Here is a 13,737-nt window from a genome sequence, read left to right on the forward strand (position 1 = left end):
GTTAATTAAATTTAATAACACTAATGCTATACAACAAACTCTAAACGTTATATTTTTACTAACAAATTAATGGGCATAGTACGAACACACATTAAATGTCTTTCATTCTTCCCCTACCTTACAAATACGAGAAAGAACAAAGCAACACACAAGAAAAGCAAAAATACTTCACTTTTTTTTACTAATTAATTAGTTTTTTCTCCTCTTTCCGAAAAATATGGAGAATTACGTCGGCGAGAGTGGTTTTGCAACTCTAAACCTAACCAAATTCACACGTGATGAAGAACATATGAAAGAAGAAGATTTTCCATTCGAAGTCGTTGACCAATCAAAGCCCACAAGTTTTCTTCAAGATTTTCACCATCTTGATCATGATCATCAGTTTGATCATCACTATCATCATCATCATGGCTCTACATCTTCAAATCCTTTGCTAGGTGCCCCAAGGACGTTGTCTTGTATCAATAAGGTTCCCTTGCAAAATTGCTCTTACCAAGAAAACTTGGTCGACTTTTATGAATCTAAGCCACATTTGATGAATCATCATTTCCAAGCTTCAGACAATCAGTACTTCACTCGTGATCATCACCAAGAGATCAGTTTGGTCGATGAACATAATCCTGTTGACTTGGAACAAAACAACATGATGATGATGAGGATGCTCCCTTTTGAATACCCTCCTACGGCAATAATCAAGCCTACGAACTTCATGATGCCAGATGAAGTTTCATGTGTTTCTGCAGATAATAATTGTTATAAAGCGATGAGTTTCAACAAGACCAAACCTTTTCTGACAAGAAACTTGTCTTCATCATCGTCTTCATCATCATGGAAAGGAAAGAATAATACAACCTTAGTCAAAGGACAATGGACTGCTGAAGAAGACAGGTTTGTTATTAACAATATAAAGCTTACGATCATACTGCATAATCAATATTTCTGACTATATATATAGTCTCTTATATCTTATATATTAAAATAGAAGTCACAACCTTTATTCATGTGTGATTTTTTTTTAAAAAATTGACCTAATGGACTCATTCCTAGAAAGTCATATTACATTTAATCTCTAATCTTATCATTTATATTTTGGGCCTACCAGAAATTTTTATTAGGCTTGAATTTATAGATAGTATAAATTAAATAGATATAATTTAATGTTGTAATACTATACCTCTATATGTTAATTATTTAAATATTTTTCGATGTTAACTTTTACAATTATAATGACTTTTTTTAAATAACAAAAATCATATTATCTAACATTGATTAATCTTTACTACCTTAAACCAGTGAAAACAAATTTTAAACTATATAGTTTATTTTAAAAATTAAACAAAAACTAAATGTTTAATTATTTACTCGATAATATATATCTATGAAGCGAAAAGTTTAATTTTTTAAAAAATTTTTAAATTTGTGAAACGTTACAATATTTTTAAATATGACAATAAAACAATATTTTACTAATATTTATATATATATTTACGATTTTAATAGTGAAATAATAATCCGAAAAATATATATATAGAAGAAGATACAAATACATGTGAAAGTTTGAAACAATCTATTCAATGAAAAATATATACCGTAAACTTATTATGTTTTAAAAATTGATAGACACATATATATTATAATATATACCAATTTAGAATTGAAAACAAAATGTTTATATAAAAATAAATGAAAACAAAAACCCGCGCGGTTGCGTGGATCGAGATCTAATATATAGTTATTGCGCAAGATTATTAACAATTGTTACCAATAAAACCGTAATATATTTTGATATATAACAGGATATTAGTACAGCTTGTGGAGAAATACGGATTGAGGAAATGGTCACACATCGCCCAAGTGTTACCAGGAAGGATTGGGAAGCAATGTAGAGAGAGATGGCATAACCATTTGAGACCTGACATTAAGGTATTAACAACTAGTAACCAAGATTCATGTCATGATGATTATGGAAACTAAATATTAAATAGTGTTTGAGAGATTATGAGTACATTTTTCACAGAAAGAAACATGGAGTGAAGACGAAGACAGAGTGTTGATAGAATTTCATAAAGAGATTGGAAACAAATGGGCAGAGATTGCAAAAAGACTCCCTGGAAGAACAGAGAACTCGATCAAGAACCATTGGAACGCAACAAAACGAAGACAATTCTCCAAGAGAAAGTGTAGGTCTAAGTATCCAAGACCTTCCACTACAAGAAAACAACGGCATACTGAGGGAAAAAATCGTCGGTATGTCGTCGGAATAACGCTATTCCGACGACATACCGACGAAAAAAATCCTCGGAAATAACTCCTCGGAAATTCATATTTCCTCGGAAATCCCTCGGAAATTTCCGACGGAATTCCGAGGAAACCCTATTTCCTCGGAATTTCCGAGGACCACAAGTTCGTCGGAAATTCCTCGGAATATTCCGAGGAAGATGTCGTCGGAATATTCCGAGGGATAAACTTCCTCGGAATATTTCCAAAATTAAAAAAAAAAATTATAATTTTTTAAATTGAAATTCGAAAATATAAAATTAAAATTGAAATAGAAAACATATTTAAAATACAAAAAATAATAAAATAGTTTTTATAAATAAAAAAAATGTTTTATAAATACAAAATTAGTTTTAATAAATATGAAATCATCTTTTTATAAATACAAAATAGTTTTTATAAATACAAAAAATAATAAAAGAGTGTTTATAAATCAAAAAATGTTTTATAAATACAAAATTAGTTTTATAAATATAAATATTTTTATAGATATGAAATCATCTTTTTATAAATACAAAATAGTTTTTATAAATACAAAAAACAATAAAATAGTGTTTTTAAATCAAAAAAAATATTTTATAAATACAAAATTAATTTTAAAATATGAAATCATCTTTTATAAATCCAAAAATCGAATTTATATACAAAGAACGGTTTGTATATTTAAAAATAGTTTTTATAAATACAAAAATAAAAAAATAGTGTTTATAAATCAAAAAAATGTTTTATAAATACAAAATTAGTTTTAATAAATATAAATATTTTAATAAATATGAAATCATCTTTTATAAATCCAAAAATCGAATTTATATACAAAAAACGTTTTGTAAAATCGAATTTATATAGAAAAAACGTTTTGTAAATACAAAAATAATGAACAATTTATAAAAAAAGTTCTAAATCAATTCAACACAACCAAATCACAATTCTAAACCTATTACACAACAAATCACAATCCTAACCAATCACCCTAACAAAAATCTATCAAAAACCTTCTAAAATCATCAAATCTACTTAAAAACCTAACAAATAGGACCTAAGAGAGTGGGATAGGGTCCTTACATGATTTGCAAGGGAATGGAAAGGATTCGCCGGAGAGATCGTCGCGAGAGAAGGTGGAGAACGCCGGAAGGAGAGGGAGATCGCCGGAGAGGAAGAAGAGAGAAATGGGGAAGAAGAGAGAAATGGGGAAGAAGATGCGTTTCAAGTTTATAAAACCTTGGGTCCGACGGATATTTTCCGTCGGAATTCCCTCAGTATTTCAATTTCAATTTTCGCGAAATATTTGGCGGCTTGTTTGCCCGGTTAAATGAAAATATTCCGAGGAAATTCCGACGGCCACTTAAATATCCGTCGGAATTTCCTCGGAATATTTTCATTAATTCGAGGAAAAAAATATCCTGTGCATGTATTTCTATTAATTTATATTGTTCCTCGGAATTTCCTCGGAATATTCCGAGGAAATACCGAGGAACTAGTGTTTGGTGTTTCAAAACATCAATTTTTTTTTTATAAACGCATCGATCGATGTATATATATTCAAAAACGCATCGATCGATCACGTAGATGCACCGGGCCGTAAGAATGTGATCGATCGATGAGATTATCCCATCGATCGATTGAGGATATCAAGTGTTCCTCGGAATTTCCTCGGAATATTCCGAGGAAATACCGAGGAACTAGTGTTTGGGGTTTCAAAACATCAATTTTTTTTGCCGTATTTCATTTCTTATACAATTGTAATGCATACCATTGAGGATTCTTTGTATAGATGAGCATAAACCATGAAATAAAAAATTTCAAAACGAATTGTAAGTATTCCCTTTACCGTTCATTAAAGTGTATAAGTGTTTCTCTTATGTTGTGGGGATTTCGTTCATACAATCGGAAAAGTGTTTATTATAGGGTAAGGAACAATTTTTTGACTTCATAATGAACGTAAGACCCTTAATAAGGGTTATATAGGTGTTATTCAAACCGCAAAACGTTGTTTTCGGTTTAAAAACCCTATTTCCTCGGAATTTCCTCGGAATATTCCGAGGGAATTCCGAGGAAACCCTCTTCTTCCTCGGAATTTCCTCGGAATATTCCGACGAAATTCCGAGGAACTAGTGTTTGGGGTTTCAAAACGTCAATTTTTTTTTATAAACGCATCGATCGATGTATATATATTCAAAAACGCATCGATCGATCACGTAGATGCACCGGGCCGTAAGAATGTGATCGATCGATGAGATTATCCCATCGATCGATTGAGGATATCAAGTGTTCCTCGGAATTTCCTCGGAATATTCCGAGGAAATTCCGAGGAACTAGTGTTTGGGGTTTCAAAATCTCGAATGTTTTTTTATAAACGGATCGATCGATGGATTTATGTCCAAAAACGCATCGATCGATCACTAAGATGGACCAAAGCGTAACAATGTGATCGATCGATGGGTATATGTCCAAAAACGCATCGATCGATCACTAGTTCGTCGGAATTTCCTCGGAATTTTGTAAAATCCCTATAATATTTCCTCGGAATTTCCTCGGAATATTCTGACGGATTGATGTTTCCTCGGAATTCCGTCGGTTTTTTCCGAGGAACACATTTTTCCTCGGAATTTCCTCGGAATATTCCGACGGATTGATGTTTCCTCGGAATTCCGTCGGTATATTCCGAGGAAATTCCGAGGAAACCCAAATTTTGGGTTTCCTCGGAATTTCCTTGGAAATTCCTCGGGAAATTCCGAGGATTTCATTTTCCGTCGGAATGTCCGTCAGAATACCGCTGTTTTCTTGTAGTGTTCTCTATTGCAGGATTACATTAAGAGCTTGGATTTGGGAGTTTTGTCGTCTTCTTCTGTTCCTGCAAGAGGTAGACGCAAAGAAAGTAACAAGAAGAAGGATATTGTGGCGGTTGAGAAGAAGAAGAAGAAGAAGGAAGAGAAGTTTTACGGACAAGACAGGGTTGTGCCTGAATGTGTGTTTGCTGATGGCTTCGGATTTAATGAGAACCTGCTTGAGGAAGGATGTAGCATTGACTCGTTGCTTGATGATTTTCCACAAGTTGACATCGATGCTTTTGTTCATGGAATCTGATTTGCATTGCTTTTTCTTTCGTTTTTTTTAGTTTCGTTTTTTGGTATGAGAGAGATTCCACCAAACCTTTTAGCAAAAATACTTCCACTGAATAAAACAACATAACTATATTTTATGTTTACAACTTTACATGTTACAACAATGTGTGTTTCTTTCAAATGAAACCAAAATATTTCATGTTTTAATCATTTTCTTGTAAATGTTTGTTTGCATTAATAATTTGCATTTTTTTGATGAGAAACAAAAAAAAAATGTATCTATATGTATTTAAGAAGGTAAAGATTAGTTTAACATGCTGAAGTAACAGAGACCCCAAAACCTAACTTGTACAACAAGAATATTACTTAATTTGTGGATCAAGCAACCATATGAGAAACTTCTGTTACAAGAAAAGGAAGTCTTAAAAAACAATAAACAAAAAAAAAAAACAACCCTTCAAAGCAATACATAAAGTCATCTCTTAGCAATCGATCAAAAGGCAGTTCTGGGGAAAGGAGGTCGTATCAGTCCTAGAGAGGAAAGGATTGATTCGAACCAAAACAAGAAAAAACACAGAAGCAAGCAATGATAGACCAGAGAATAACAATGGTGGGTGTTCTGTTCTGTCTTCTCAAAAGACCTTTAAGGAAAGGATAAAGACAAAGAACAACCCAAAACGCAAAGAAAAGTCTCCCAGTCAAATCCGTTTTTTGCAAATCTTATTAAGACATAAAAAAGAAAACTATGTTTCCGTTAGCGCACTGATCACTCTTTGTGGATTCCATCAAATCTCTGTGGGAACTGAATATAGAAAACGTCTTGAACAACAATTGGATCCATCGAAAAGAAAAATATTGATTCACTGAGGGCTTTGCTATTGTTGACGTAGTGATAACAACCAAGATTAAGAATGAATAGAGCATTTTTTAAAAGCGCAGACAATATGTGTTGAATTTGAAGCTTTTCCCAATGTGTTCTCTGCTCCAGCCTTCTTGTGATACTCATATCAAGGTCTCTTCTCTATAAAGACGTAAACTAATCTTGGAAGTTCGTTTCCTGGAATATATGTCTCAAACACAATGAGAACAAATTGAAATTAAAACATCCCAATTTCCTCTGGTAAAGGCTCATATGAGTTTTGGGGTTGAAGAATTACAGAACTAATAAAAGAATTTGGTACTAGACATTTTTGTGGAAATGCCTCTCTTTTGTTCAAAATGACATGAAAAAAGTGGACGATACAAGAAACAAATCAAAGTAAACTAGACAGCTGTTTCTTTCCTTTTGTGTGGTTGGTTGATTTGTAATAAACTTGAAAGATAAGAAGAAGACACAAGTGGAGGATGATAACTTCCAGACCTTGTGGGTTTTTTTCCGATGTTCACTGATATGAAGTATACTTCTTCTCCAACAATGAAAGCTGTTGTTGCGTAGTGCCTGGATGAGTCATTTAAGCCTCTATCGAAAACCACAGCGACTTTCTTCTCCTCGTCAATGAAGAAGCTCCCATGATTCCTGTGACCCAAAGGGTGTCTCGGTGGTTTTATTGTCAAATCCACCTTCAAAAACTTGCTCCAGGGCACCGCATTAGACTCAATCTTATTTGTAACCCAAAAATCCAATATATTAGATTGCGACTTCTCATAAAGCACGGCGAGTTGCTCCTCCCTAACACAAGATAAAACCACAGCCTCGTGGTGGTTATCAGTGATTGTGAACGGGAGAGTCAGATGCGGTCCAAATCTCTCTTTTGTATAATCAAAACATAGCATAAAAACGCCAAGCCCTATTAATTCATAATTTCCCATTTCACGAGGTGCAGTTCCTCTAGCAAAAAAGTAAGTATCTCCCTTCAGAGTCACCCCGCGTTGATAATAATCAATTTCACAGTCGGGAATCAGGTCAAGAACACTCCATGATTCAGACATAGAATGGTAGATTTCAGACCCACTGAGTCGGCCATGCGTATAATGATTATAACAATAGTGTAGCCTCAAGATTTTATAGTTAGGGACTTTACTATTGTTATTGCATCCGAGAGCATACATGTTTGACTTGTGGAGCATACTTTCTTGTTTCGATCCACTTTGTTTGCCTCAAATAAGGGTTCCACACCAAAAGCTTCGAGTTCTCTTTAGTGACACATAAGACTAAACCATCACAGTGAAATATTTTAGTTATCTCAACTTGATCAAGTAACCTTACTTGCTTCGTAGATGGATCAACCAAAGCGTCGTGATTGTGGATTCCTTGGAGACCGAATCTCAAGGAACAAACCTTACTCCGTATTGTCATGAACCCTAGAAACTCATGTTGCCTTGATGTTGTTTTACCAACAATAAAGTCTTTGGATAAAACATTCCATAGTTTGCAAGTAAATCGTATTGCTTTTAGAGATGTTATTGGAACTTTGGCGAGTATCTTCTCACCCAACAAATCATTTGGAAGATCGCACATCATCGTCATCATTTCTGATCATTCATCCGAGTTTCAACAAACGCTAGCTGCATTTAAAATGATTAGATTAACATAACAACACTAGATGCGAATCAACTTAATTCAATTAACATATATAGAAAACAATGACACAAATACTCACAAAGGGCTGAACCGATGACCTGCAGCAATCGATGATGATACAAGAAAATAAGGTATCACGTGTATGTGTCTGTCTAAGCATAAGACACACGCCGACACACATCTAACCCTAATTCATCGTGGGCTTAATAATTTATGATGGGTTTACTAAACTGTTATGGGCACGAATATATACACTTGCAAGTTTTTTTTTTTTTGGTAAGTTGGAACTTTTTATTTTGTTGCTATTTGCCTCTTTACTGCATTTTTTTTTTCTGAAAGAAGAGCTTTAAATACTGATCAATAATTTAAACAGAATCTCTCTATTATGAAATTAATATTTTGACACATTTGTAGTTTATAGTTAAAATTTAAGTGATAGGAATTTTTTTTGAATAACTCACAAAAATATACATGACACAAGAGTTTCTAAGGGTAGGCACAAATCAAATATCATTGTTTTTAGGCATATTTGTGACCGATTCGATTCGGTCCGTAACTACCCGGATATTCACTGTTTGAATATCCAAATTTTTTTTATATTTTACCCGGATATCCGGTTCGATCAGTAAAAAAAAATAAAAATTTAAAATAAAAAAATTCTAAAAGAATATAAAATAAGATTAATTTATTACAAAAAAGAAAATTATTTACTTTTTAAATTTCATTAACTAAAATAATAAATTATATATAATAGTATAAAAATTATTATTTCAAAAAATAAAATTAATTTATTAAATTAAACAAATTTAAAATAATCAAATTCGAAAATAAAAATAAAAATAAAAATTATTACTTTATACTTTTAAAAAAATTAATGAACATAAAAATTAATGTAATAAAATATATAAATTAGAAACATATATATGATCTGTTATATATATATTTACAGAATTATATATATATATATATTATATACAAATTCTATAATTATTATATTTTATGTAATTTTTATTTCCTTTTAAGATTGAAATTTAATTAAAAAAAGTTTTTTTTTTTGTTTCGTTTAAAAGATTTAACTTATAAAACACTACAAAAACGAGGTGTTTAACATCATTTATTTTTTATTTTTGCATTGATTGTAAATGATAAAAAAGATTTTGCATCATTTAAATAAATGACTTTGAAAGTGATTATGTAAATAATTTACATCAATTTATTAACAAATGATGTAAAAATATTTAATATTTACATCAATTATTGTAAGTGATATCATTATGTATCAATTTAAAAAAATGATTTTAACAACTACATCAGTTTCTTATAAATGATGTTAATATTGAATTCGATTCAAATAATTGATTCAAATTATTTATATCATTTATTAAAATTAATTTTAAAATGATTTCGTAATTATTTAATTTATAATTACTAATTAATAATATTATTATCATTTGTACAGTAAATGATTTTCGTCAATATATAAATTTCATTAACATTTTTTATTTTCCTTTTGAAAATAAAATTTTACAAAGAAAAAATGTACATGACTCAAAAGAAACAAGAAGATAAATTAAAAGAGAGAAAATATTCCTTGAACAAATTTTTCCATGAAAATGATTGAACAAAATTTTCCATGAAAATTAAATATGGAGATCCTTCTTCTTTATTTCTTCTTGTGCATTGTAGAATTCTCCACTAATCAATATTCCTTGAGACTTCTATTCTTCCTCAATTTTTGTATGAACGTCATCTCCTTCTATAATTTTAGAAGCTCCTGATCCTAGCAACGAAGAATACTTAAACCATAAACATAAATTAAAAAAAAAACTTGTAATCTTTGAACCAAGAGAAGAAAGAAAAAAATACCTCTCCGAAATTTCAGTCAGATTCGACTGATTAGCAAATTCCAGTTTCTTTTGAAGTTCTTCATAAGAAGAAACAAATACAAGAGATAAGAATCTGAAAGAAAAAAGGATGAAGATGAGGATTTTGAGAGAAGAGAATATAGTTTGTTGAGGTGAATCATTTATATAATAACACATGATCTAATTCTAAATTAAAGCAATATAAAGCCACAAGTTGAGGTGAATCAGTTATACTACTTCTAGTAATATTTTTTTTTCTCTTAAGTTGATGTTATTTTAATTAATTGGTTAACATTTCATTTGGGATTGTAGTAGTGGTTACATTTTTCTACGGATTGTAACTGATCACTAGATCTTGACCCGCACAACCGTGCGGGTAGTTATTTTTATTTTCTGTTTATAAATATTTGATTTACATGATTAGTGGTATATAGTTTTAACATTTACCATATTGATGATCGTTTAATAGTTTAATTTAATATTTTCAAATACAACAATTTTGTAGTTTGAATGCAGTAATTTAATTTATTGTTTCAAATTATTAGTGATATTTTTTTTTAATAAAACATGAACAATTACTAAAAACCTTATATTATGAGATATTTACGATAAATTCTATTCAATTTAACTTAGATATTAATTTCTTTAAATTAAACTTTTTTAGTTATGTATTTATTTGTTTCTTTGTTCTTCATACTATAAATAAAGAATGAGTTAAAGGTAACACAACTTTCATACAGAAATAAAATAAAATAAAGGTGATACAAATAAAACAACCCACCATCTGCTATAAAAGTCATTAGCAACCAAACATGTATTTGTAAATACTTGCTTCTGTTTTTTAGGTTTTAGAATGTTTATTTATGTTGTGCAACCTCATGGTTGCTGCTGGACCTGTGATTGAAGACAAATACACGTTGTTCTGATAGATAAAAAGCAAGTCATTGCAGAGGACTTTGTCTCTTGGTTTAAGACAAGACTAAAAACAAAAGATGTAATATTTTCTCTAAGAAAATAGAATTAGTTCAGTAAAGTCCAGTTTTGTAAACCAACATTCTCTGACAAAAAACATTTTTGTTCTTCAAGATCCGTAAAAAAAAATGATTATCCAAAGTTGGGTTCAGATATCATAATCATTAGGTTTTTAATAAAAAAATTAGAATAGAGTTTTAGAGACAAATAAAACTATGCTCGAAATCAAATACATTAACAACATAAGTAATTACTCTAGAACCTAAAAAACAGAAGCACATGTTTGTATTTTTCAACCTTCACTTTCTTTTGAACAGAGCTGCTAGGTTTTTTAGAATTGCGATCATTTATTTTTCTCTTTCCCTTGGATGGTTTTGGAGAAGGTGTTCCATGGGAAGATGAAGGTGGTGCAGGATTTTGAAGACTGCTTTAAACAGGTTCTTCTTTGGTTGCAACCTTTTATTTTGAATTCGTAAGGGGCTGAAGTTTGTCTATTCCTCCACCGCTTTAAATATAATGAGTCCCATATACACTAGTAACACTACCACAGATAAGAAGCTGCACATATATATTCACATTATTCTTCTGTTACTTAACCAGCATGAGTCCATTTCTTATGATAAAAAATCTGAAGTTGAGATCATTGGCGTATGAAGAAGAGACTATGAGGAATGTGCCGAGACCCAACACAAGCTCCAACGATTCATTTTATTCCATCATTTAGATGTATGTAGATGGAATTATGCATACTAAGTCTTCAAGAATTATTTTATATTAGGGTTATATATAGGTTCACCAGACCTCTGGCTGCATCTTCAGCTATTTCAAGCCGTTTAATCAAAAAGTAAGAGGCTTTGGAGAATACATCCATATCGTTTTTGACTACTCTTGTGGCTGCATCTCTCTAGGATTTGTTCTCATCTTACGCAAACCTGATACAAATCTTGCTAATTCTCTATGTAAGAGCTGTGGATATCTGATGTATATGAGATAACAGGTTTTGATCGGGGATCAAACTTGAAAGTATGAGAGTGTACCTTTTTGTTGTTGATTACTTGATGACTTCTTGTGTTTATTTTTCTGAGAACTGAGATATCATTTTCTTTTGTTTATGTAAACAACCCAGAAATTGAAATTAGGGTTTGCCAAAATCAAATTACAAATAATCAAAGAAAGAATCAGACGTATTTGGGCTAAGGTTCATATTTACCTTGGGGTTCGTGATTGCAATTAGAATTTGTGTGTTTTGGTATCTATTAATGTAAATACACTGAATGAAATTTCTAAAGAATAGTCCAAATAAAATATTACATTTTAAATGATAGGATAATTAAACGTGATGATTTCCTATAAAATGGTCCAAAGTAAAATATCACACATGAAAAAAGTCATGACTTCTGTTTTAATATATAAGATTTAAAGAATTTCACTATATAAAATTATATATATATATATATATACACTAGGGCCGGTCCGCCCTACGGGCGGTGATATTTTGAAAATAATGTAAGCCAGATTTTGATCCGCGTTTTGCAAGCGCTGAATATTTTATGATGACAAATTCTACATCTTAATAAATATTTTATTAATTTTTAAGAATTTTTTGTATTTAAGATATTTTTGCATTTAAATCAGTGTTTTTAAATTTGATCCGAACCCACGGTCAAACCGATTAATCCGTGGTTCGATAATTCAATTTAGGTTTTTAAAAATATCCATATTTAAAAAATCACGAAAACCCGAAACTAAATCGATTGAACAGATAGATGGCCAATATGTAATATAATTTGATTTAATTTGTTATAGTTTCATAATTTGTCATCTTTTAATCGAAAAGATTATATGTATTTTCGTTTTTTATAAATTATTTGAATTTTTCCATTATTTAATTTATCTAAATAATTTGAGAGAAAATTGTTAGAAATTATTAAAAAAGATGAAATATTAGTTAAACATAAATATTAACATCTAATTAACGCACTAAATACATATTAGGACTCTATATTTGAAACCAATTATTAAATAACAGAGTAAAGGGATTCAAACTATTAGTATTTGTATTTCTGAAAACGATGTCTTCGTATAAAGCTCAGAAGGGTTGGATATCAGATTGGTTGTTTCCTGCGATGAAAGTGTAGTCAATGTATTTTTCTTTAAATCGGACCAGGGATAGCAGAAGAACGTATCCAAATTGATACTAACCCTATGTGTCTCAGCGGCCCTGTATATACGTTGGTTGCTGTCACTCTGAGTCATGAGGTGTTCTAAATCAGCAGTGCAGAGCAATGGTGTGGTTAGTTTCTGTAAACAAAATCAGAATGATATTTAGTGAATTTATGACTGATATCTAACTCTGAAACTCCGCATGAAGCATTAGCAGATGCTGCATATCCTAACTTCCTCCAGAACTATCCTCCAGAACTATCGAAGCAAGTAGTACTTAAAACAGAGAGTTGTCTTGACACCTACAAATAATACTGTGCATGAGGTGAACGCCTATCTCCTCTCCAAAGTCCAAGTGTATTTAAGCTCTGATTCCATTGAGTTAGAAGCTACACCAGATGATGATAAAACACTAAAGATGATGAATCTTGAAATCTCAGTTAAAAATATAACTCACTAATCAGTGTCATGTTGCTCATATATCCTATAAAACTGGTATCCGAAGCAAAAGCCTTGGGTAACCAAATAAAAAACTGTTAAAAATAAATTAATTCGTAAATTACATTTAAAATGTTTAGTTTATTATATCTATAATGAAAGTTAGACTACATTGACTACTTTGTTACTCCATTACGTCTTTTCTTTTGTTTTTGAATGAATTGAGACTTTTAGTTTCTCGTATAGATTTTCTTTTAAACATATTGATTCAAAACTAACCAATCCCACTGTGCTAAACTTTAAACAAACCATTTAATCTATAATATATTTTTTGTCATATAAACAAATAGTATACATGCAATATTTGTATTATACGTATATATTAAATAGCACAACAAATTTCTTCCTGCTTACTTTTTTAGCGAATAGTGAGTTTCCT

The 13,737-nt window shown here is 30.7% G+C and overlaps 1 protein-coding gene and 1 pseudogene across 1 annotated transcript; one reads left to right on the top strand and one right to left on the bottom strand.

Moving 5' to 3' along the window:
• Window positions 1-217: 217 nt before the first annotated feature.
• Window positions 218-5,361, top strand: LOC125600453 (transcription factor MYB98-like). The gene is made up of 4 exons (XM_048773159.1): window positions 218-888; window positions 1,797-1,923; window positions 2,018-2,202; window positions 5,067-5,361. The coding sequence occupies exons 1-4, from the start codon at window positions 218-220 to the stop codon at window positions 5,359-5,361; spliced, it is 1,278 nt and encodes a 425-aa protein (XP_048629116.1).
• A 1,241-nt stretch (window positions 5,362-6,602) lies between these two features.
• On the bottom strand, window positions 6,603-7,809 carry LOC106405475 (annotated as a pseudogene).
• Window positions 7,810-13,737: the final 5,928 nt, after the last annotated feature.

The sequence above is a fragment of the Brassica napus genome, unplaced genomic scaffold (assembly GCF_020379485.1).
Source record: "Brassica napus cultivar Da-Ae unplaced genomic scaffold, Da-Ae ScsIHWf_2276;HRSCAF=2934, whole genome shotgun sequence".
Taxonomy (NCBI): Eukaryota; Viridiplantae; Streptophyta; class Magnoliopsida; order Brassicales; family Brassicaceae; genus Brassica; species Brassica napus.